Below are 22,156 nucleotides of genomic sequence, written 5' to 3' on the forward strand. Positions count from 1 at the left end.
AAGTTCGAGTTCAGTCATCTCTGGCAAGGAATTTACAAGCTTTTAAACTTAAATATAAATGTATTTTAATAGCAAGGGTCCTATGAAAAGGAATATACTGAATAAAATCAAGCTGCTGTCACCAAACAAAGCATAAACGGCCCAATGCGTGGTCGCTTCGTTATTGCTCACGCGAGAGGCGAGACGTGGAATGTTAGAAGAAATATAATGCGGGGGAGACAAACGGCAGCCAGTGTGTTTCCTGCGTGGGCAATAAGTGGCGTAACTTTTTTTTTTATGCTGGGTGAAGCGACCTTTTTCTATCAACCCACGGGAAAAGATAATTGCTTGAGCTGTCAAAATAAACATCGCTGCGGCAGTTAAAACAAGTCGAGGCGGGCGTGCATCCAGTCGGTCGCTGTGTATTGTCAACCGATAGTAATCAAAATCAAGAGGATAGTAATCAAAATCAAGAGAAATCCAGCAGGTAGCTTTCTTTGCCTTAACTGCGTACCACACTAGACAGTCGCAAAAAGCTAAACGTAAACACTGGGCAGTTAAAACAAGTCGAGGCGGGCGTGCATCCAGTCGGTCGCTGTGTATTGTCAACCGATAGTAATCAAAATCAAGAGGATAGTAATCAAAATCAAGAGAAATCCAGCAGGTAGCTTTCTTTGCCTTAACTGCGTACCACACTAGACAGTCGCAAAAAGCTAAACGTAAACACGTTGCCACAAAAACCTTTATCTGCACCCTGCCGGAAAAGGGACGTGGAATGGGGGTTGTTAAGCGCTGACAGCGGTCGTAAACACGTTGCCACAAAAACCTTTATCTGCACCCTGCCGGCAAAGGGACGTGGAATGGGGGTTGTTAAGCGCTGACAGCGGTCGACAGGAAGTGGTATCTATTTTTAGATATGCGCTGCCTACAGCTGTACAGCACTCGGCAAGATAAACACAGTAACACGCTACTCACCACAAGAAACTTATTTTCTGTCCGATTTTCTTCGGATTTTCGGCAATTTTTCATGGTTCCTCGAAATCTGGTTGTAATAAAGAGGTGGTCGCAATAAATGGGGTCGCAACAAAAAGGTTTTACTGTATATAATAGTTTGTTTTTAAATTTGAAATGATAAATACACCGTGTTTTAATTGTTTACGCAATTTTTTTTGTTATTGTTTAGCAAGTCAGTAGCGAAAAAAAAAAACTTTAAATACGTGTTGCATGTTTAAAATGTCACTTATTGTTCATGTTTTTAGTTACGAAATCCCATTTATAGCTGTACCAATTCACAAAATTTTGCAGATATGCCAATACAACAGTTGCTGATTCATCGATTCCGAATCGATACAGGAGAAAACACATTTTGGTTAAAATATTTTTATAAATTTACTAATTACCCAATATAATTGATTCTAAGAAAAGCATTTAATGCAAATGCACATATATTTTAGATTATAAACAAAATATAACCTCTTTTTAACTCTATTTTTAGCTTGTTTTCAATTGTTTGTTGATGACTCGTTAGAAGTTTATTGAAACATGAATTTACTAATGGAGGTTGGAAAATGTAATTATTTAATACATAATTATATAAAATAAGTTTATTTAATAATAGGTAACTATGAGATGTATTAATACACAAAATACAGAGATAAAATGTGCAAAATTGCGAGATTTTGTACATGTTTACAATTCAAGAACAGGAATTCCAATACCATCTTAACACATGTGGTGGCGAAAAATTTAGGGTACCAAACATTTATATGGAAATGCATTTCATGAGGTCGCTATGCACGGGAAACAGTAAAAGTAATTTAAGTTATGTGAAGTCCAATATGGTTTGGTTATTATTTTTTATACAATTTTTAAAAACTTTACGTAAGTAAATTATAAAATTCTCCATCACGATATTACAAACATTTCTTTGCAGTTCAAGCAATTGGTATTTTCCACTGTTTGCAGTGGTAGCCATGCTCTAAATAAAGCAAGTTTTTGTTCTTATCTAACTTTACCGTTCTGGTGATATATTTATTTACGATGGATGCATTATATTCAAGAACATTATTAAAACATAGGATGTTTAAATTTGATGTGTACGGCTGGCACATGTAGCTATGAAATGATGTTCAAAGTATGTAGTAGTACAAAAAGTGGAAAGGGTACTGGTGGATTTTTAGGTTATTACAGGCACTTTCATTTTTTTAATATCGGCCAAAAATTAGCCAGCGTATCGTGAATCGGCAGAAATGCAGATTCAATTAAATATCAGCAAAATCAGTTTCTCCTGATTCGTATCGGCACAGCTCTAGTCCCATTAAACATCAAAATAAAAGTGTATTTATATCACACAAATGACAATCTCAGCAGTGAACATTGGTATATAACAAACTCACGAGATATGATATGTCAAGTGTTTGTAAGCAAACAAATATTTGTTATTTGGAAGTGTAAGTATTCGAGATCAAATCAAATACGAATAGTTTATTATTCGTATTCAAAAATTTAAATTTTTGTACAGGCCTAGTCTCAGGGAAAGTATTTTGAAGGGGACAATACTGAATTACCAGATTAAATGTTAAATATTTTTTTTTTTTTACATTAATATGAACTTTCCAGACAAACCTCATATACTCTAAATTTCAAATACACATCAAGTATTCAAAATTAATTCACAGCTCTCTTGTGAAACAGTAGCAAAAAAAGTTTGGACAACTAAAAACTCTTTTTTTTTTATTTTTTAAACTTGAAATACTATTATTTGTATTCATTTCAACATGCATACCAGTAGAGGGAAAAAATAAACATCTACGATCATGAACTACAACAGAAAACACAGCAACTCCTTTGCAATGGCCATTCAAACACTTTAAAACGATAGTTGCAACAGTGCATAAATTGATAATCACGATCGACCTTCCACCATGCGACATAGAAGCAGCTTACTTACACACACTGTGACTCCAAAAACCAAATAAATGTAAATAATGGTTCTGGAATTCAGAGGAAATTGGCAACAAATGTGTTTGTAATATTGCTAAACAACAACACTTTACCTGGCCGCTATTAGTAAGCAAAACAGATAAATAACTAGGGTTTAAATTGTAAATATGAACTCTTCTGCACTTTTTCACAGTATTTCTGCGGTTCACCTTTCGTGCTAACTTGCAGATTCCGGAAACTCTATAAATATGTCGAGTAGCAGCTTCTGGGAGATAAGGCAAATAATAACAAAAGTGAAAGGTTGGCTTCGTTGTTAGGTGAGCTGCAGTTCTCCGATTTTTCGGTTCCGGCTGGTTCCTACAAGAATTATTCCGTGTGATCTCTGCAATTACAAAGGTGAAATTTGCATTACTAAAGGAATTGGAGTGGCAATAACACTATTGAAATCAATAAGGCGACTTTCAGTTCCTCTCATATATTGGTAGAACTGTTTTTTATCTGTTGGAATTTTACCATTTTTAGCCATTTGTACATTAAAAACCAACTACAATGTAAACAAATAATACAAGCAAAAATATTGCATCATAAATTAAGTATGTTAAAACTGTTGACTTTAAACATCAAAATGCATTTTTATTGTAAGAAAAATATATAAATAAATGCTAAAAACATTGAACCAGAAATTATAATTTATCTTTGCCATCAGGATTTTGATGCCAGCATTAATTAGGTCTACCTATTTCAAGGTTTGATGTTACATTAGCTTAAAAATACTTTTGAAAAATTTAGATTATTGCAAAGAGTGTACTCCTTTAACCAATGTTTTTTAAATTGTTTTTACTAAGCAAATATTTACCCAGTAAGCATTCATATATATTTAGTGTAACACCCAAAGTTCTTTTCTCTTTATAAGGATCGAAACTGAAACCGAGAAATGAGGTATTTGATGTAAAACCGAACAGACCAATCAAATCCAGAACCACACAACCCTAATAAAAATATTTTTTTTTTCCAAATTTAAATATTTTTACAAAGATTTTACATTCTATGACTAGTTGACTTAACCTAACCAAACTTTTACTTCAGTTATTACACGCCCAATTTCCCAAAAACCGCTAGTCTACGTTTTTGTTGTACAATGGCATAAAAAATGTTTTGTGGGATTTAAATTATTCACATTATTACTGTTACAATTTATAATGTGGGGAGAATTGGGTTTGCAAGGGACAGCCCAATTAAGTTTTAATACAGTTTTATTGGTTACTAATATTTACATTAATAATAAGTTATTGTACTTGAAAATGTCCAATCACAAATCACTGGCTCTTAAAAATGTTTATTCTCAAGTCATTCAATGTCTGTCAAGTTCCACAGTTCGCACTCCTCAATGGAGCTAGGCTCAAAAGTGATTCGCCCCTTAGCTCGTGCCTGTCCACACACACAATCTCACGCTACTTGGTGGCACACTCTCGATCTCGTCGCTCCGTGTTGCGCCACTCTCACCGATGTCGCACTTCCCTCCACTCTCGGAACTCACCCAGAACTCGGTACTCACACGACACTTGTCACGGGACTCCGTCGCTGGACTCTCGTGGAGGCCAGCGTCGCTGCTTAAGTAGGTACTGTGGTGCCCTTCTCGAACCAACGAGAGCAGTCGACGTGTCGCGTCATTCCGGGCTGACCCGACGCCCGAACAGTCCAGAATGACAGCGTCAATTCACGCTGTTCCGCGTGGCGGCCCGCGGAATTCCCACGGCCGCTCAGCGATATATAACAGCGCCGAGGCAGGACGATACACGGTGACCGGGGGGAGGGGGGTAGTGACGACCCTTGTAATCCAGCCAGGCGTACGTGGCATGCCTTACGTCAGTGTACGGTACGTGAAACGCCGCGTGACTCTAGTGGCCATGCAGAGCCGCCAGCCAGCTCCGAACCTGGCATCGTGGTCTGGTCTCTCGCGTCCGTAACATTACTATACAATATTTGTTTTTGAGCGTAACTTGGTATTCTAATTCAACTAAAAATATTTGCACAGGCCCACCTACTAACAACACATAAGAAAGCAGGAGAATCACATATAGGATATAGTAGTCATTTATAGTTTCTGCCAGCTAAAATTAACTAGTTTTCAAAAACTACATACATTTATGTAAATAAATTATATGTATATTTTAATATAAAAATTAAACAATAGATATTTACTAAATATTATTTTTGAGTTTTAAAATGTCATGCATGTGATTATAAATATGAACACTTACATGACTTTTCACCACTAAGAGATAACATATAGTAACTATCTTTTGAGAAAATTTGAGACCAAACATAAAATGCAAGCAAGCATTAAGATCAATTTACAGGAAAAGCTCACAAATAATAATAATAATGACAAGAACATGAAATATACAAACTTGGTTTGTGAGCCCTAGCCTTGAACTCCAACATGTTTAGAAAAATATTTCTAAAAGAACAATTCATTTCAACACACGTACCAGTAGTGGGAAAAATAAATAAACATCTAAGACCATGGACTACAACAAAAAAAAAGGCACTCCTGTGTCTTTGTAACAGCCATGCATGAATACAGTTCAGTGAAGAATAATCTGTTGTATCGCCACAAGACAGTAAGCTGTAGGGTTCTGCGAATATTCGAAATTACCGAATTCGAGTTCGAATTTTTTGATATTCGATTCGTAAATTCGAATCGAATTCATTTTACAATAATTCGACTTGACATTCCCCTCCCCTAATTTTAAAAGAAATGTAAATGGACGATTACATCTCCCACTTACAAAAAATTATACATCGAAACCCCTTATTTACGTTACCGTTATTTACGTTTTCACGTTATTTGAACCATTTTATTTCTGTCTCGTTTTAACCTCATTGGATGTAAAGCAATGAATTCCCGTTTACAACGCGCCTATTGCTTTACGCAGTTTACGCCGTTAGTTCTGATAAAATTGCTTACTAACTTAATTAATCCTATTACAAAGTAATCTGATATGTAAATCGTGTTTTAAAGACTTTTTTAAAAGTTAAAAACTTCATCTTAAACGTCTCGGGAGTCGCTTTGTACCGCTTATAAAAACGTAAACAGCACCAATTTGGTTGTGTTGATTCCTGTATTTCCGTATAGAGCGCGCGCACGTAGTCGAAAATTGATGTCGATAGCTCGCAGACTGCATGCAAGCGCGCGCTCTGTCAGTAACCAAGTTAACCCTCACGATCGTTATGCATATAGTTACAAATCACGTTCTTGTTACGGGTTTCTTTTCTTTTTTTTTACGTTGAATAAAATGGTTTTATTGCATCACTCATTAATTTAAATTATTTAGCTTGCTTTCGCAAAGTCTACTTTTTAAATAAACGTACTTTCCATGAGAAGGTCTTGTTTTTATGGATTACTTTACATTTTTTTTTTGCATAATAGTATTCTTCGTTCACTCTTACCTGAGTTTTGGAATAAACAAAGCCTCTTGTAAACAAACATTTTCATTGGCTGCCGTCCGCCGCGCACATTATTCGTGCCCAAGAAATAGTCCCTTGGTTACGTACCATTTGTAAGTATTTTTACACTACCTTTTTTTATAACAATTGTTGTTATATAGCATTATAGCGTTTCATCATTAATATAAAATACAGTTTAATGTGTCAGCAAGTATTTACTTACAATTATGTTAGCAGACGCTGTGTGTACAGTCTACAGTTGATACCCGGCGCAACAGTTGTATTTCGGATTCGTGCGCGCACGGTTTGTTATGGCTGACGCCGGACAAGGTTTTGTTAAGCACAGAACGGGAAAGCCTTTGAAAAGTGCACAGAAAACTATTGTGTTGAATGTTTTTAAAACATTTTCAGACAAATATTCGGATCGTCGTGTGAACGATATCGCGAGTTTAACTGCGGAATTTACGAGTGTTTCGAAGAGCAGTGTGCTTCTTGCAAGGAAAGAATTACAGGACTCTGGGACATTAACAACTCCCGGGAAGAAACGGAAACTTGAGTATCCTGTTATCAAAACTTGTGATGATTTTGTGAAGACGGCTTTTAGGCGTAAAGTGCATAGTTTTTTCTTCGCAAATGAACCACCTACGCTGAACAAAGTGCTTTGCCGTTATTTTATTAACACCACCTGTACTGAAGTGTGTGTGTTGCAACTAGTGCTTGGCGCGCAAGAAGAATTCAGCCTATCACTTGCTGACGCGGCGCAGTGATACGACGGTGTTTATTTATTTCAAAACTCAGCTAAGAGTGAACCCACGGTCTCACCCCTAATTATAAACTTGATTTTAGAATAAAATGTGCAATGCTTACGCGATAAAAACGGTAATTTTTTTTGACGTGATAACGTCTAATAAATCGATGAACGCCGGCTGCACGCACGAAAAAGTGTCCCGTTACGCACATTGTCCGGTTATCATGTGTCCCGTTACGCTCATTGTACGATTGCGCCGCATCTATCTCTCTTCCACTCGATTAGAACAACCATCGATTTGACTTTTTCGAGGCGCATTAAACTTGAAACACTCCCATTCGTTTCCTACTTTTCCTATCATCGTCCTATCCTTAACAGAATAACACAGATTGGAAGAAGTTAAATAGCAAACATGTATAAAAGTTTTAGTTAAAATAATCTCTTCGTTAAAGTAATAAACATATTTAAATTAATGAGTGCAAATAAAAGTAAATTCATCAATTAAATTGTAGATTTAATTTCATTTCTTCTTTGTATCCATACAAAGTAGTGATAATTCAATAAAAATTATTAAATTTTATTCATAAAAGTATGCAATCATTTCATCAATGTTTCGTTATGACGTCACGTTAAACTATCGTCCGTAAACCGACTTTACAGACAACCAATTTTTTTTTCTTTTGTACCACTTCCTTATGCTGTGATATTTTTATTAATATTTTTATCCTTGAAAGTCAAACAGGCTAAATAAGGTGGCAAGTGAAGAGAGTTTTCTCTACAGTAGGCAACATAGTTATACCAGCTGCAGAGAATTGTTGTTGCCGCACCATGTCGATGAACTCACCTTTCTCCATGACAATTTGAAATGATTTGCGAAGTGATTTATAGACATATAATTTTAAATTTTTTTTTTTAATTTTTGAGAATCTAGTTGTGCTTCAAAATAGTCTCACTTTAATTTTAGTTACTTGATTTAAACTGTGACTTATGTGACAAGTTTTTCAAAGGAGGTATGTTAGAAATTTTTTATGATCTATGTTATTTTAATAAATATTCCCAAATTCGATTCGAAAAAAATTCGAAACTCGTGAATTTTTTTGAAATTCGATTCGAATTCGATTCGAACTGAAAAATCACAATTCGCAGATGTCTAGTAAGCTGTACATTATAAATGCTAAAAACTATTGATTTTTTTTTTTAAGTTTATTTGAAGCACCAGTTAACATGTTCATGCAACTTTGGTGTTACTTATGTTGTGTTTAACATAAGTTGGTGCACACCTGTACTGTTTAATGTAAAGCCTTTTAACCAAATTCCAAAACTTTTAAGTTATTTACATTAAATAATGTTACGTTACCTGAATGCAGTTATCAAAACAACACAGTAAATTACTTAACTCCATCACCTGCTCTTTTGTCCGAGTCCTAGTACGCATTCGATTTGACGTCTCTTCTGCAGTTTCAACTTGGACAGGACGAAATAAGTACGGAGCATCTCCTTTTGTAATGTTACCAGCGTTTCCATTTCCATTCCCATTTCCAAGAGGGCGAAGATCACCGTATTTATTTAAGTATGAACGACAGTCAATACACAAGATGGACCGGCTCTTTCCTACTTGTTGCCACTCCCGAGGGCCTGAAAAAGGTATAAAAAAACACATTTCACTTCACAGATGGAAACTGTCAGGTAACTTTTAAGTTCCATGCATTATCTACTAAAATATTAAAAATACATGCCACAGAATAAAATTAGCAACAAATTGCACTGACAAATATTACAAGATATCACAGCTTAAAGAGAAAACTTGGAAGCTACTGAATATAGGCATATACATATATTGATATTGGTCAAACCAAACAAAAGATTCAAAATCATTTTGAAATATTACTTGCAAGTGTATATAATGTTAAATGTAAATGACAGAAATGCTAAAGTAGTAGTAATAAACAATTCATTTATTTGTTGCTTAAAATAATTGCATGCTGTATTTACCTGCAGAAGGGTCACCCCTACAATTTTGGGCATATACATCTAACATTTTCACAATAAAGGTCACACTTGGTCTTCAGGATAGTTCTCTAGATACAAGTGAATTCTGTGTTCGGTGTCTCAAATTATTGGCATATAAGAAAAAATGGCAGTGGTGTTGACCCTCGGTCCTCCACCTGCTTTCTATCCTACTACATTAATATGAAAGGGGGCGAGATGGCAGTCCTGAACGCACTTCTCCCCCGTCCCTCTACCTTCTATCCGATCCCTACTATATAAACCCCGCACTTCCTGACAAAAAGACAAAAGTAAAGACTACTATTTTTTTATACCCGTTTCCCTTCCCATTATATTATATTTTTGACCCATCCTCTTCCCTAAGAGAGAAAAGGCAGCATGCTACTCTTTCTCTTCCGTTTCTTTTATAAAAACTACCATGCACCTTGAAGTCAGCAAGATACTTGTGCGAGGATGGAGGAATATGAAAGCCACACTTTAATTTAAAACACCAACAATGGCTGCAGTTTTGTCATGGAATGATGTAAAAAAATAATATTTAGAGGAGGGAGAACTATCAAAACAGCTACATTTGTAGGCTAACACTCAGAGAAAGTGAGAGGAAGACCTTACATCACTAGATATATACTTTTTTTACTGTTTACAACAGAAGAAAAAATTATATATTAAAATATTAATTGCTCAAAAGTGAAACTAGCCTAAATAACATAGCCAACCACAAATGCATAAACATTTTCCCACAGAAATGCTCTGTATAAATACATTCATTTACAGTCTGAGAATGTCAAAAACCTAATATGAGAAATCACTTCCAAGTAACTTTCAGTCACTTCTTTAGTACATACGCAACTCTGGTTTTAGTCCATCCCAAAAACCTACATACTAGTGATGGGTCAAATCCCAATTTTCTCGAATTCGAATCTCTGATTGGAACCCCAGAGAGTACCTCAAATATACCTCTCGAAACCGAATCTAGGTGTCAGGAGTCAAAAATAAAATAATCTACCGTATTTACTCGCGTAAAGGCACCCCTTTTTGCCCCAAATTTTTGACTCCAAAAAAGGGGAGGGGGCCTATACGCGAATTTGGAGGAAAAAATTGATTTTTCTTTTTTTCAGGTATGAAAAACTAACATTTAATAAAAGCAAAATGAAATACCACCACAACTTATTTAAACGCCAATTAAATTTTGATTAAATGAAACAGCTGGCGGAACGACTGGCAAGTCTTGCGTCTTTGTTCTAATGAGGGAGGGTGGGGGAGGCAGCGACGCGGCAGGAGGGAGAGAGAGGCAGCGAGTCCGCAGGGGGGGGAGAGGCAGCGAGTCCGCAAGGGGGGAGAGGCAGTGCTGCGGCAGGGGGGGGGGGGAGAGGCAGAGGCGTGGCTTAACCTCCCTCCTGCCAGCTAGCCAGCTAACCAGACAAAGGAGTGTTAGAAATACCAGTTTCATGGTACGTGTATGCTCCACCCACTTCCCTTCCTCCTTCACTTCCCCTCTTCTTCTCCGACAACACTGCACGTCAACACAAGCGCGCGAGTCCAGCTTTCTTTATCTTTATGTCGTTTGAGATATGACTAAATCCGTACGTCTGTCACACCTCACGACAGTCCTACTGAGAGCGGACGAACTATAATACCAGTCTCTGTATCACTGCCGCTTACAAAATCACCTCCCGCCGCTCACAATACAAGGCGTGCTGTTTGATGCATGCCAAGCTGCCCTGCCCTCAGATAAATCCAGAAAAACACGTTTTTAAATTTTTTCTCAAAAATGATTACAAAACGAGGGGGGGGGGGGGGGGGCGTATACGCGGGCGGGGCCTTTACGCGAGCAAATACGGTACAATAAATGAAAAATATTAACTATGGAATTGAAATATTCTACCCTTTAATTTTTTGTTTTACAAACTAAGTTTCCAGAATAAATACATATTGTAATTTTATTTATATAATTACATGTTTAAAGTGCAATATCATGGGCAATGGTAACAGGAGGTAAGAAGAAAAAAATTGACCTAGAAAACTTCAGAGGTAATCAATTTTGAATTTTTTAATTTACTTTATTTCTCTAATATTTTTCTTTGAATATCAATACTAAGGTATTGATGGTATTTGAAAATTTGAAGAATTTATTTGCCCAACCATACTATAAGCTTTAAATCTAAGATGATATTGCTAATATTGAAACATAACACATAAAAGTATAAAACTAATCAATACAAGAAATAGACAAACAGTATTTTTCAAACCCAATATTATGTCAACATGTGAGTTTTTAACCAAATGAAAACCAGAACAAAAAGATTAATAAAACCACAACAGCATACTGTTGACTACTCATATTTGTTGGAACTAAAAATATTTATATGATTAAACAGGACCTAAACCTTAACACATTAGTTAAGAAATGACAAGTTATTGCATTTTTCCTAGCTTTCAAGCATTTTTGTAACATATGGCTGATAGGTAGAAGCAAGCTATCATGGTGAATTGTGATAAAACCAAAATAACACTGAAAATGTGTGTCAATACACCATATAACACACAAATGAAAATTAACACACCATGTACCACTAAAATGCTACAGAATTTTAACATGACTTCACTCAAATGACAAATGCTATTTTTTTATATCCAAAATCCAATCAATGTATTAATTTTAGTATATATTTTGTAGTAAAAAGTTAAATCAAGAGGATTGAAAAACTTTATTATAATCACTAATTAACAACTTACCTCTTTTTATCTCGTTTTCACATTACCAACTCTGGTACATATTCAAAACACACAAATTCTTGCCAATGTACATTTTCTGAATAAATAACCAAAGAATTCCACATTTTAAATTACTCTGTTTAGAAAACTAAAGCTTGTATAATCAAAATATTTGAAAAATAAACATTAGGAAGAAATATTAAAAAATTTCAGACATCTTGTTTTAAAAAAGAAAGACATGCTGGAGAACATTTTACACTAAAAGTCAGCTTACATTCAAGAATATCTTAAATTTAAAATACAACATTTGTAACGACCCCTGTTACTTGCCCTTCCCACTTTCTAAATACTTTTTTCAAGATTTAATTTTTTTTGTAATGAGAAGTCATACTTCATTAGGTTTTCTAACATTATTTAATTTACAAATGTTGGGTCTTTTAATACATGTTCCATTAATTTAAAGTTTTTAATATTTCTGATGATTTGCTTACTTTATTTTGACACAAGCCATTTCAAGTTATTTTTACTTAAATTTTTCTAACTCATTTCATTTTTTGTGTGCTTTCACATTTTTCTTTTGTATTTTTCGCTATGGTTATTTGATGAAATAGTTTTGACAGTTGCATAAGCGTTTGAGAAAAACAGATGCATATTGTGCGTGGGAAAATAGATCACGTGATGTGTCTTGTGGGTGACTTTGCAAAGGATCAGGTCCATTTTCATGGCCGAAAAGTGTTCTGTCAATGGTCGTAATTGTAAGATAGTCTGTGATTAGTTGTTGATGGCTTAATGAATGCAGTTTTTTTTGTCCCAGTGAACAAGAAGCTAGAGTCATTGGTGGCCAAGTTATTCGTTACTTGGGAAACTAAAGTAGGTGTGTTGAATAGTGGCTCGCAGAATTTAACAATTTAATGTAATAGAATAAGAATTTTCACCCCTGGTTCAGGCCAGGTTGTTTAACATGTTTTTCAGATAATGTTTTCAATTAAAATTTGATGACCACAGGCGGCAGCAAAGGCCACGCCGAGAAGACAATGGAAAATCTCAGCCATTTGTATTGTGCACGCAAGCGAGTGGGATTTTGTTAACGAACTGTAAGTAAATATTGTGCTCAAGTGATGAACTAATTTGTTTGAGAAGTTTGTGCTCAAAGTTTTTGTTTTCTTGAGGTAAATGTTACTGTCTCATAGAATGGTGGCCATTTTCAGTGTTTGATAAAGGTAAAAATAAATCTACAATCTTTATTCGTGATTTTTTATTTATTCAAACCATTTTCAAAATAGCAGACTGAACCTCAAAAAGGAATATTCCATGGAACTTAAATTATTCTCAGCGCCCAGTCAATTTTTTCAAGTGTTTTTTTTTGTATGTGCAATCTAGATCAATTTTGAGCTAGCTTGCGGTCTGAATTGCTCTATATTTGAATTAAATTCTTATTTGATGCATTATTGTGTCTGTGATTACAGCTGATGGTAAAAGTAAACAATACATAAAAATACTGCAGCGCATGAAACTGATGAGACAATATTTTGTGACAAATCTTGAAATTAAATTTTGATTTTGGTGAAAAATAATCCATAAATAACAAAAATCAAATATTTGAATAATCAGTAGTTTTAAACATATTTTTTTTAATTATTTCAAAACAAAAAATGCCATACTTGTAGCTAAGCAATGCTGACATCGATATGCATTCTGATCTTTCGAATCTGAGTCATCCTCTGAATTTTCTTCTTCAGTTCCAGAGCTTCCTTCACCTGAGAAAAAAACCAATTATGTTTACTTCAGTAAAATAAAACATATATTTAATTGCTGTTTTATATATCAATTAAGAATGTAAAAACATATCACCATTCACAGCACACGCTATAATTCCCAGACAAAATGAGAAGTATGTTCCTATATATTCACTAGCAAATACAGACAAGCAAATAAAAAGCTTATAATAAAATAAAAAATACACCTTTACTGAATGCAACAGCAATTTAGGATATATTTTAAATACCTTATGCTGTCTTAAGCTAAATGGATCTAAAAATTACTTTGAAAAGACACAGCTTGAAATCTTTGTCATGCAACAACTACAGACACTTTTTTTTTCAAAATAATATTATTATTATTGAAGCAGTTTTAATTGTCATTTATTTTATTAAATAAAAACTTTAATTACTTGAAATTCTTTAACTAAGCAAAAAAAAAGTTTTAATCAAATAGCCAAAATAAGATGGGTTTTCTGTTTAAATAAAGAGTGTAACACTTTTTATCAGAAGGCCAATTATAACTTGTAATTGCAATCTATCATCTCATGAAAAGTCCAACTTGTAAATGTTTATTGAAGAAAAAAATAGGTCACTGTCAATATACAATGAACTAATTGGTAAAAATTAGGCCTCTGCGAATATCAATTTTTTGTTTGAATTGAATATGAATACCAAATTATTCTTGATTATGAATATAAATTTGCTTAGACAGAATGATAAATGGAATAGAAAAAAAAATTTTAGGTCATTAACTCATACATAGGTAAAGAGAAAGGTAAATATGTAGTGTAGTGGCTTCTAAGAAATTGGACAATTGATACTGAAGAGAAAGGTTGGTTATATTTAGTCAGCTACAAAAAGATGTTTTTATGCAGCTTAACTAATTTAACCTAACTAATATTTCACTTAAGTTTTTATTTGCTTGCAAAATACCATAAAATCCTATCCACTTCAAGTAAATGCATGATTTTTTCTTAAATTTGGTTTTTGCGAAACAGAGATTAAAAAAGCTCATATTTACATATTTTTATTAGAAAATTTGAATATTTGCACACGCCTAGTAAAAATACATTCATTTGGCAAGAGGAAAACTAATTTTCAGCCAAATTTGAAAGTACAACAATGAATGTAAACATAATTATTATAAAAATGAAACATTTACAAACATATTCAAAAAAAATTGTGTACATTTTCCTTTCATGCATTCTAATTTGAAAAATGAAGACTCACCATGTTCTTTTGGATTTGGTGAAGGTCTCGTTGCTCCAACAACTGAAAATGGAACAAAAAAGGGAGTTAACAAAATTTATAGTACAACATGAGGCAACAAAATGTAACATGCATACTAAGACATTAAAAAAATCTATTATACTACAGTAAAGTAAAACTTGGTTATAATTAATATTAATATATAAAATCACAATAAAATCACAAAGAATATTCATAAAACTGTATACTGATATACTGTATAGTACAAAAGATCAATATACCAACAACAAGAACAATTCTTTTTTTTTTAAATTTTTTAATGTTGATGATTTGTAAGGATCAGGGCACAGTTCTTTTCATGTACAGCAGAGTCCCACTAATCCGGACTAGATGAGACCAGACTGTTTGGATAACTGAAATTCCAAATTAAACATAATTTGCCTTAAAATGCACGTAATACAAATTTTAGATGGGTAAAACTTTTTTTTTTTTAATTATAACTTCTCATACAGCTTAATTTTAGTTTTAACACTACTGTAAACATAGGTCTAGGTTTTTTAGCTACAAAATTTAGTAAATTGTTTGTTTTTAAATACCATCCAGATTAATTATGTGTCCGGATGAGCGGGACTCTACTGTACATGCTAATAGTACCTCAGAAACCACATCAAAATAAAGCATAAAAGTTGTGCTCAATTTAGTTACTAGTTTACATGAAGCCATAACTGGAGTAGCAACAAGTTTTCCCCTTAAATTTCCATCCAGTCTGTAGTGTCAGAGGTGTAATGGTTGAAACACTGTGTATAAGAGGTATGTTGTAACATGTGCACTAAGTAATAAGTGCTCACAGAAGTATGGATTCTTCCCTTGCACATGCAGATAAAACCAATGGCAGAGCCACAGGCTATTTATAACATTCACAGAGTTATTACTCATAAAATGGATGCATCAGATACCAGCAAGTTTTTCTCTTAATGGAAAAGGTTGGTGCCATGACCTTAGCAACTTAGGTATTTCAAAAGATAACTTTTATCACACCACTATACGCACCTACTGGAACACTAACATCTGTTTCTTTAGGTTGAACACCACGACCGGTGCGAGTATTGCGAATTCTTCTAAGAGATCCTTGACGACGTCTGCGATGGGGTCTGTTATTGTTGGCACCAGGAGTTTTTTTCCATAAATAGTAAAATTCCACTAGCTCCGACTGCAAAAAAAATTGAATTGGATGAACGTGTTACACTCTTAGAATTTAACAATTTTACAAAGCTGTCTAATATTAAGCTGCGATAAAAACATTAAATGTAACTAAATTTTGTATCAAGAAAGGCTGTAATTACATAACACACATACAGAAAATTCCATTTGGTAGTTCAGTAAGAAAACTATTTCAGCATAGCATACAAGAATCTTTTTACACTTCTGCAATGGGAGTTTTTTAAATTTTATTAAAATGCATTTACTTTTAAGCAACTTAAACCTTGTTGTCACGACTTTTAAAAATAAAAACATTCATATTTGGATGACCATTACTTCAATCAAGTGCATTTTATGTGTTAACAGAAAAAAAATTTCAGAAGAATTAAAATCATTAAATTTTACCAAACACTAAAAAATAAAAAAATGCTAACTGTTAAAAAAAAAATTTTATTCAGGATGAAAACTGATCCAGAGTTGAAAGAAGCACTGGTTTACATAATTTGTATGTATTTTATTTGCACACTAATTGACAAACTGTTGTACACTTAAAAAATGAAAATGTGTGTAAATTATGGGACCATCTGAGTACAGATGGTTCCAAAGCAATTGGGTGCTGACTTGGTGCTCACACTAGAGTAATAGGGCTGAGCTGAAGCCACTGTCAAAGAGCTGCTTTCTTCTGCAGGTAGTAGGCATCGTAGTAGATAAGTTGTTCTTAAGCACCGACTTATTCTAAGGTTAACACATTTTTTTTTTTTTGATCTCAGCTATGGTGAGATTTTTCTTAGACTCAAAGTTTAGCCTCACACAGCAGCATGACGTAAGCATGGTTATTGTTGCATGCTATCACACACTACTCTACTACACACCTCTCCCCTCCCCCCCCCCCCCCTTCTGATACCTTTCTGCTTCTCATGAGTTTTAATTGTTTGCCATCCTTAACCTTCTAAGGACAGATAACAAAAATATTCGTACTTTTTTTATTATGACCGAAAATCGGGTCCCGAGAATTTTCGGAACAAAGTTCATGTCAACATGACGGGTCTCGAATTTATTCGTATAACGAAGTAAAGTGTGCTATACATCTTGTATGATGTTATCTATGGTTTGGCCCTAGAATAAAAATACCGGAACATTGTTTCGGTTATTTACATCTTCTCTACACATGTTTATCTATGACTATTGTTTGGATCCCGACCGTGGTGTGTTGGTAAATAAACACAGTGGAGTAATTATATTTTCATTGCTGTTGTGGAATATTCCATAGTTGACGAAACATGTTTTAGTATAAGTTATACTTATTTTACAGCCATAAAAACATTTTCCCGTGGGAAAGACTTGTAATTCCACACGTTTTTTTTTTTTTTTTTGTAATTTATTGCTGTCACGAGTAAATAAAAATGTCACGTAGGACACTGCGGCCAAAAAAAAACAAATCTCAGCGAAGAAATTTGTGTAAATGAAGAAAGTGAAAATGAAGACAGTGAAAGTGACTATTTCCCGAGTGAAAGTGAATGTAGCGAGACGTTTTCGGAAGAAGAAACAGATGCTGAATCGTAATTGGAGGATTGGGCGGCAGGAAAAGGTGACTGCAGTCGACAGCCTACAGGTAGGCCTGCAGGCAGACCTATGGAAAATAATGTATTTACATGGAAAGAAGGTAACTTTGTGCCCACTGTACATGCTTTTGATAATAAAATGTCTGGAATTTTGGATGACAATGTCACTGAAAATACATGCTCTCGGGAATTCTTTGAATTATTTTTCCCCCCAGATATGTTAGGTAAAATAGCTGCGGAAACTAACCGGTATGCAATGGAAAACATTCCGAATATCGGTGATCCAGGAACTAGCAAACAAAAGCCATGGACTGATACAGACTTTGAGGAAATGTATGTTTTTCTTGCAGTTACGTTCCTGTTCACAAGACAGAAAAAACTCTCTATAAAAGAGTACTGGTCCACTGATCCTCTCATACACACACCAATATTTGGTAACACTTTATCTCATGACAGGTATATTCTGTTACTGAGATATTTGCATTTTTGTTTCAATGAACTGCAGCCAGTTGGAGATAGACTTTATAAAATTCAGATGGTTATCAATGACTTGAAAAGAAATATGCGTGAGGTTTATTACCCATTTCAGAACCTGGTAATTGATGAAGAACTTGTACTTTTCAAAGGTCGGCTATCATTTCAACAGTACATTCCCAGTAAAAGACATAGATTCGGCATAAAACTTTTTGTGTTATGTGATTGTGAAACAGGGTTCATCATAGACTTCATCATTTATACAGGTCAAGGTACAAACATCACCCTTTTAGATATGCTAGGTACTTCAGGGTCAGTAGTGTCAACAATGATGGCTCCATTTCTAAATAAAGGGCACACACTGTTTGTTGACAACTGGTATACCAGTCCACAGTTGTTCCAGTTTCTGCACGAAAATAAGACCAATGCTTGTGGCACTGTGCGAAAGAGCAGAAAACACATGCCGAAAGTTACCAAGAAGCTAAAGAAGGGAGAGCATGAGGCTATGCATTCACAGAACATTTTGTTTGTACGTTGGTTTGACAGAAGAGAAGTTACTTTACTGACCACAATGCATAATAATGAAATGAAGAATACGGGAAAGAAGGACAGATCAACAGGAAATGATATTCTAAAACCAAGCTGTGTTCTAGAATATAACATGAACATGGGGGGCATTGACAAATGTGACATGTTGCTTAGTTCTGTCCAGTCAGTGAGAAAAAGTATAAAATGGTACAAAAAATTATTTTTTTCATTTTGTAGACTTTGCATTGTTGAATGCATATGCACTTTACAAAATTAAAACAGGAAACAATTTGAGTCTGGAAGACTTTCAACTCAAAGTTGTTTCAGAACTCTTGGAGAAGTATGCAAAACCATCTGAGAGGACAAAGCGAGGTAGGCCATCACTGCGAGAAGCACCGACAAGACTTTTGGGGCAGCATTTTCTAGAGACAATATCACCTGCTGAAAAGAAAATGCACCCTACCAAGCCATGCAGAGTTTTCTCACAAACACGATATGGGCAGAAGAAGCGAAAGGAGACGCAATACCTGTGTGAACAATGTGCTGTTCCCTTGTGTCTGACACCATGTTTTAAGAAATATCACACACTCTCAAAGTTTTAAAATCAAAGACAGTAAATAAATTTCAACAGTAAATTAATTTTTGTATAAAATTAGCAAATTCCAAAAAAAAAAAAAAATTAAATTTTTTTGTTGCCAAATTTAGTCTAATACATGTTTTTGTCTCATGCCATAATCAGTACTTAAAGGGTTAATACCATCATTTACTTAGTATTTTGTTCATTAGCATTTTAAATCTCTTATTACTTAAATATTTTATCTAAATAATTTATTCAAACAGGCCATGTTTCTATGAGAGCATTGCAGGCCTTGCCTCTTTCTATCTTTTTTGATTCACCCTTTATCACTCAATTAATTTTTTTAAATTTTATTTGGATTTAATGTCTAGTTGGCAAAGAGAGACCAACACAATGCAGCAGGGAAATTGAAGCAGGAAATCAGCCAAAGTTTACTGTAAGAAACCAACCCCGCAATTTTTTAATCGTCTTTATTAGTAGCGAAGTTAAAGCGATACACATTTTCTTACACTTAACATTTGCTTAGGGTGATTTTAGGAAGACATGGAAAACTGTACAAAAGGATCGGGTATTGAACCCAGGTACTCCCTAGAGAAACCAATGTTCAACAATTCACCACTTTACTTGGTACTGACAAACAATATACAGCAATAGGCTTAAAAGTAAAAAACTGCCATCTTGGATACATTTCATTAGTTTTAGATAGCCAATGAAGTTAAAAACACACGTGTTCCCCATAATAGTACTACCTAGTGAAATCTAATATCAAGTTGATGGTTAGCTAGCACCATAAACAGTTACATAATTAAAAAATACATTTAAATAATTTATGGTTGCTAAAAAGTTCCCAGGGACACAAGAGCACCCAGCTGCTGTTGGAGTGCCAACAGAAACTGTATAAAAAGTGATGACTAATATGCATCATATAAAAGTTTTGGCTTTTAGAACAAAAAGTATAGATTTGGCACTACAGTACAACCTCTGTTTTACGTATTTCAAGGCACTAGGACAAAAATACGTAAAAAAAAAAAAATAAAGAGAAAATGTAATTAAAAAGTGCTAAAAATTTTTTTATCATCTCACTATGGAAAGAATAAGAAGTTAATTTACATCACTCTAAATAAAATGTCGGAGATACGTACATTTTTATACAATAACTAGAACTTTATTATCTCGTACGGTGAAAACAATAAATCTATCCAGTCTTGCAGTTCTTCACAACTGCATTCAAAGTTGAACATTAAATCTTTAGGTCTTGAACAAGAGACGTGAAAATTGAAGCAACTCAAAATTTACACTTTTTAAGGGTGAGATTTTAATATGAAAATTTATTTTTGGACTTTGCGTGTAGTCAACTGCGTGTTAACATTTAGTTAATTTCAGAATTTTGTCAAAAAGGATTATATTAAACGAATATAATGACTTTCAAACAATTATTTATGTTCAGAAATCAAAAAAATTACAAACGTGTTTGTTGCAATGTTTACAAATTCAGTGCTGTCAATTGCCTTTCCAAAAATTCTATTGTAAAACGAGCATTGCCAAACATGCGTAAAGACACCATACTTATAGAAATTTGTTACATTACTTTATAAATTTATTTTAATAAGGGCACAGTAATCTATTATTCATGTAACAACCACATTTACAACTAAGTTCATGCATAATATGCTTTAAGTTTGAAGGGGAAAGGTACAAAACCAAAAGACGACATCTTGTTCCAACATTATTTTGTGCTCGCGCCACCAAAGTTTTGGTTTATGGCCTTATGGTTTACAGTGGCACATAGTACAAAAAAATTGGAAATGGAGGTTGTTTACAAAGGCAAACAAATATGCTATGGCCATACACAAAAACATAAAAAAATAAGCTTCACAATATTAACTTTTAACTTTCAGTGATCTTTCTAAACTTTTTTTCTGAAGGTTTGATATGAAATGCAGCACTTTTGCAACATAAATTGCGAGAAATGCTTTCGCATACAGCAGGAAAGTAATGAATTAACATTATAGGAAAATGAAGGTGCAAGTAAAAAATATGTTAAATATGGTAATTCGTAAATCCCGAAAATGTAAAAATGAGGTTCTACTGTTCGCAAAATTTACATGTATACTTTAAGAAACTATATTTAGGAGGTACCTCTGTTACTATGACTGAGACCAAAATTTTTTAATTCATAGAAGAAAAAATGGATAGCTATGGAGAACGTAGTACTCATAATTGGAATATTTTTGTACTATATATTTTGCCCCACAACATAACAAAACATGACTATTTCATCCAAGTTCTTCTATTGGTATCATATCAAGCAAGCTTAAACATATTTTTTATAATCTATTTTGTTAATATAAAATACTTACTGTGTCCTTATGAGGTAACAAGTCTTTACGAATCCTAAAAAAATTCTTTCCGAATTGCCGTAAACCTTTCACAAAACGTTTCTGAAAATAAATAAAAACTGGTTTGTAATTCACAACAAAGTTTCCATTGAAAATTAACAAAAAAATAAAAATAACACTATAAAACTATATTTTCCTTTTCAAACACACTGATTTAACACTTTTGGACATTTTACATTGCTTGCATTTGATCCCACATCATGCTTATAGAGTATAAATACCTTTCTTTTACATTTTCTACATTTAAAGTCAATATGGTAGAAACCTGTAACAAGGTTCTTGCTTATAACATTTTCCTGCTTGTAACACAATTATTTTTATGTTCCAGCATTTTCTTCTTACGATAAAGGTATAAAATTACTGTGCATAAAATTAAATAATTTGAATATTTTCTTATAATAAAATTGTAAAATAAGCATTATATTGGAAAATTATTCGTTATTTTTGCATTGTGAATGTCATCAAAGCAGTCATATACTGACTTATTTTTATAAAATACTGGAAAGAATGAAAACTTAATATTTTAACATTTGTAATGATGATAAAACCAACTGGGACCTATGTTTCACACCATTTAATAAATGTGATAAAATAAACACAATTTA

At 33.8% G+C, this 22,156-nt stretch overlaps 1 protein-coding gene across 5 annotated transcripts in view; it reads right to left on the minus strand.

Annotated features, from left to right (window-relative positions):
* LOC134529189 (arginine-glutamic acid dipeptide repeats protein-like) overlaps positions 1–22,156 on the minus strand; it is a 197,176-nt gene that overhangs the window by 123,868 nt on the left and 51,152 nt on the right. For 3 of the 5 annotated variants that reach the window (XM_063363027.1, XM_063363028.1, XM_063363031.1), the window contains 5 exons: positions 21,513–21,593; positions 15,862–16,021; positions 14,833–14,874; positions 13,504–13,599; positions 8,517–8,755 (listed from right to left, as the gene is read on the minus strand). In XM_063363027.1, the coding sequence (XP_063219097.1) occupies positions 8,517–8,755; positions 13,504–13,599; positions 14,833–14,874; positions 15,862–16,021; positions 21,513–21,593 (618 nt within the window). The remainder of the gene's footprint in view (positions 1–8,516; positions 8,756–13,503; positions 13,600–14,832; positions 14,875–15,861; positions 16,022–21,512; positions 21,594–22,156) is intronic. The other 2 variants (XM_063363029.1, XM_063363030.1) reach the window with 1 other exon arrangement.

This window comes from Bacillus rossius, chromosome 2, assembly GCF_032445375.1.
Source record: "Bacillus rossius redtenbacheri isolate Brsri chromosome 2, Brsri_v3, whole genome shotgun sequence".
NCBI classification, from domain to species: domain Eukaryota; kingdom Metazoa; phylum Arthropoda; class Insecta; order Phasmatodea; family Bacillidae; genus Bacillus; species Bacillus rossius.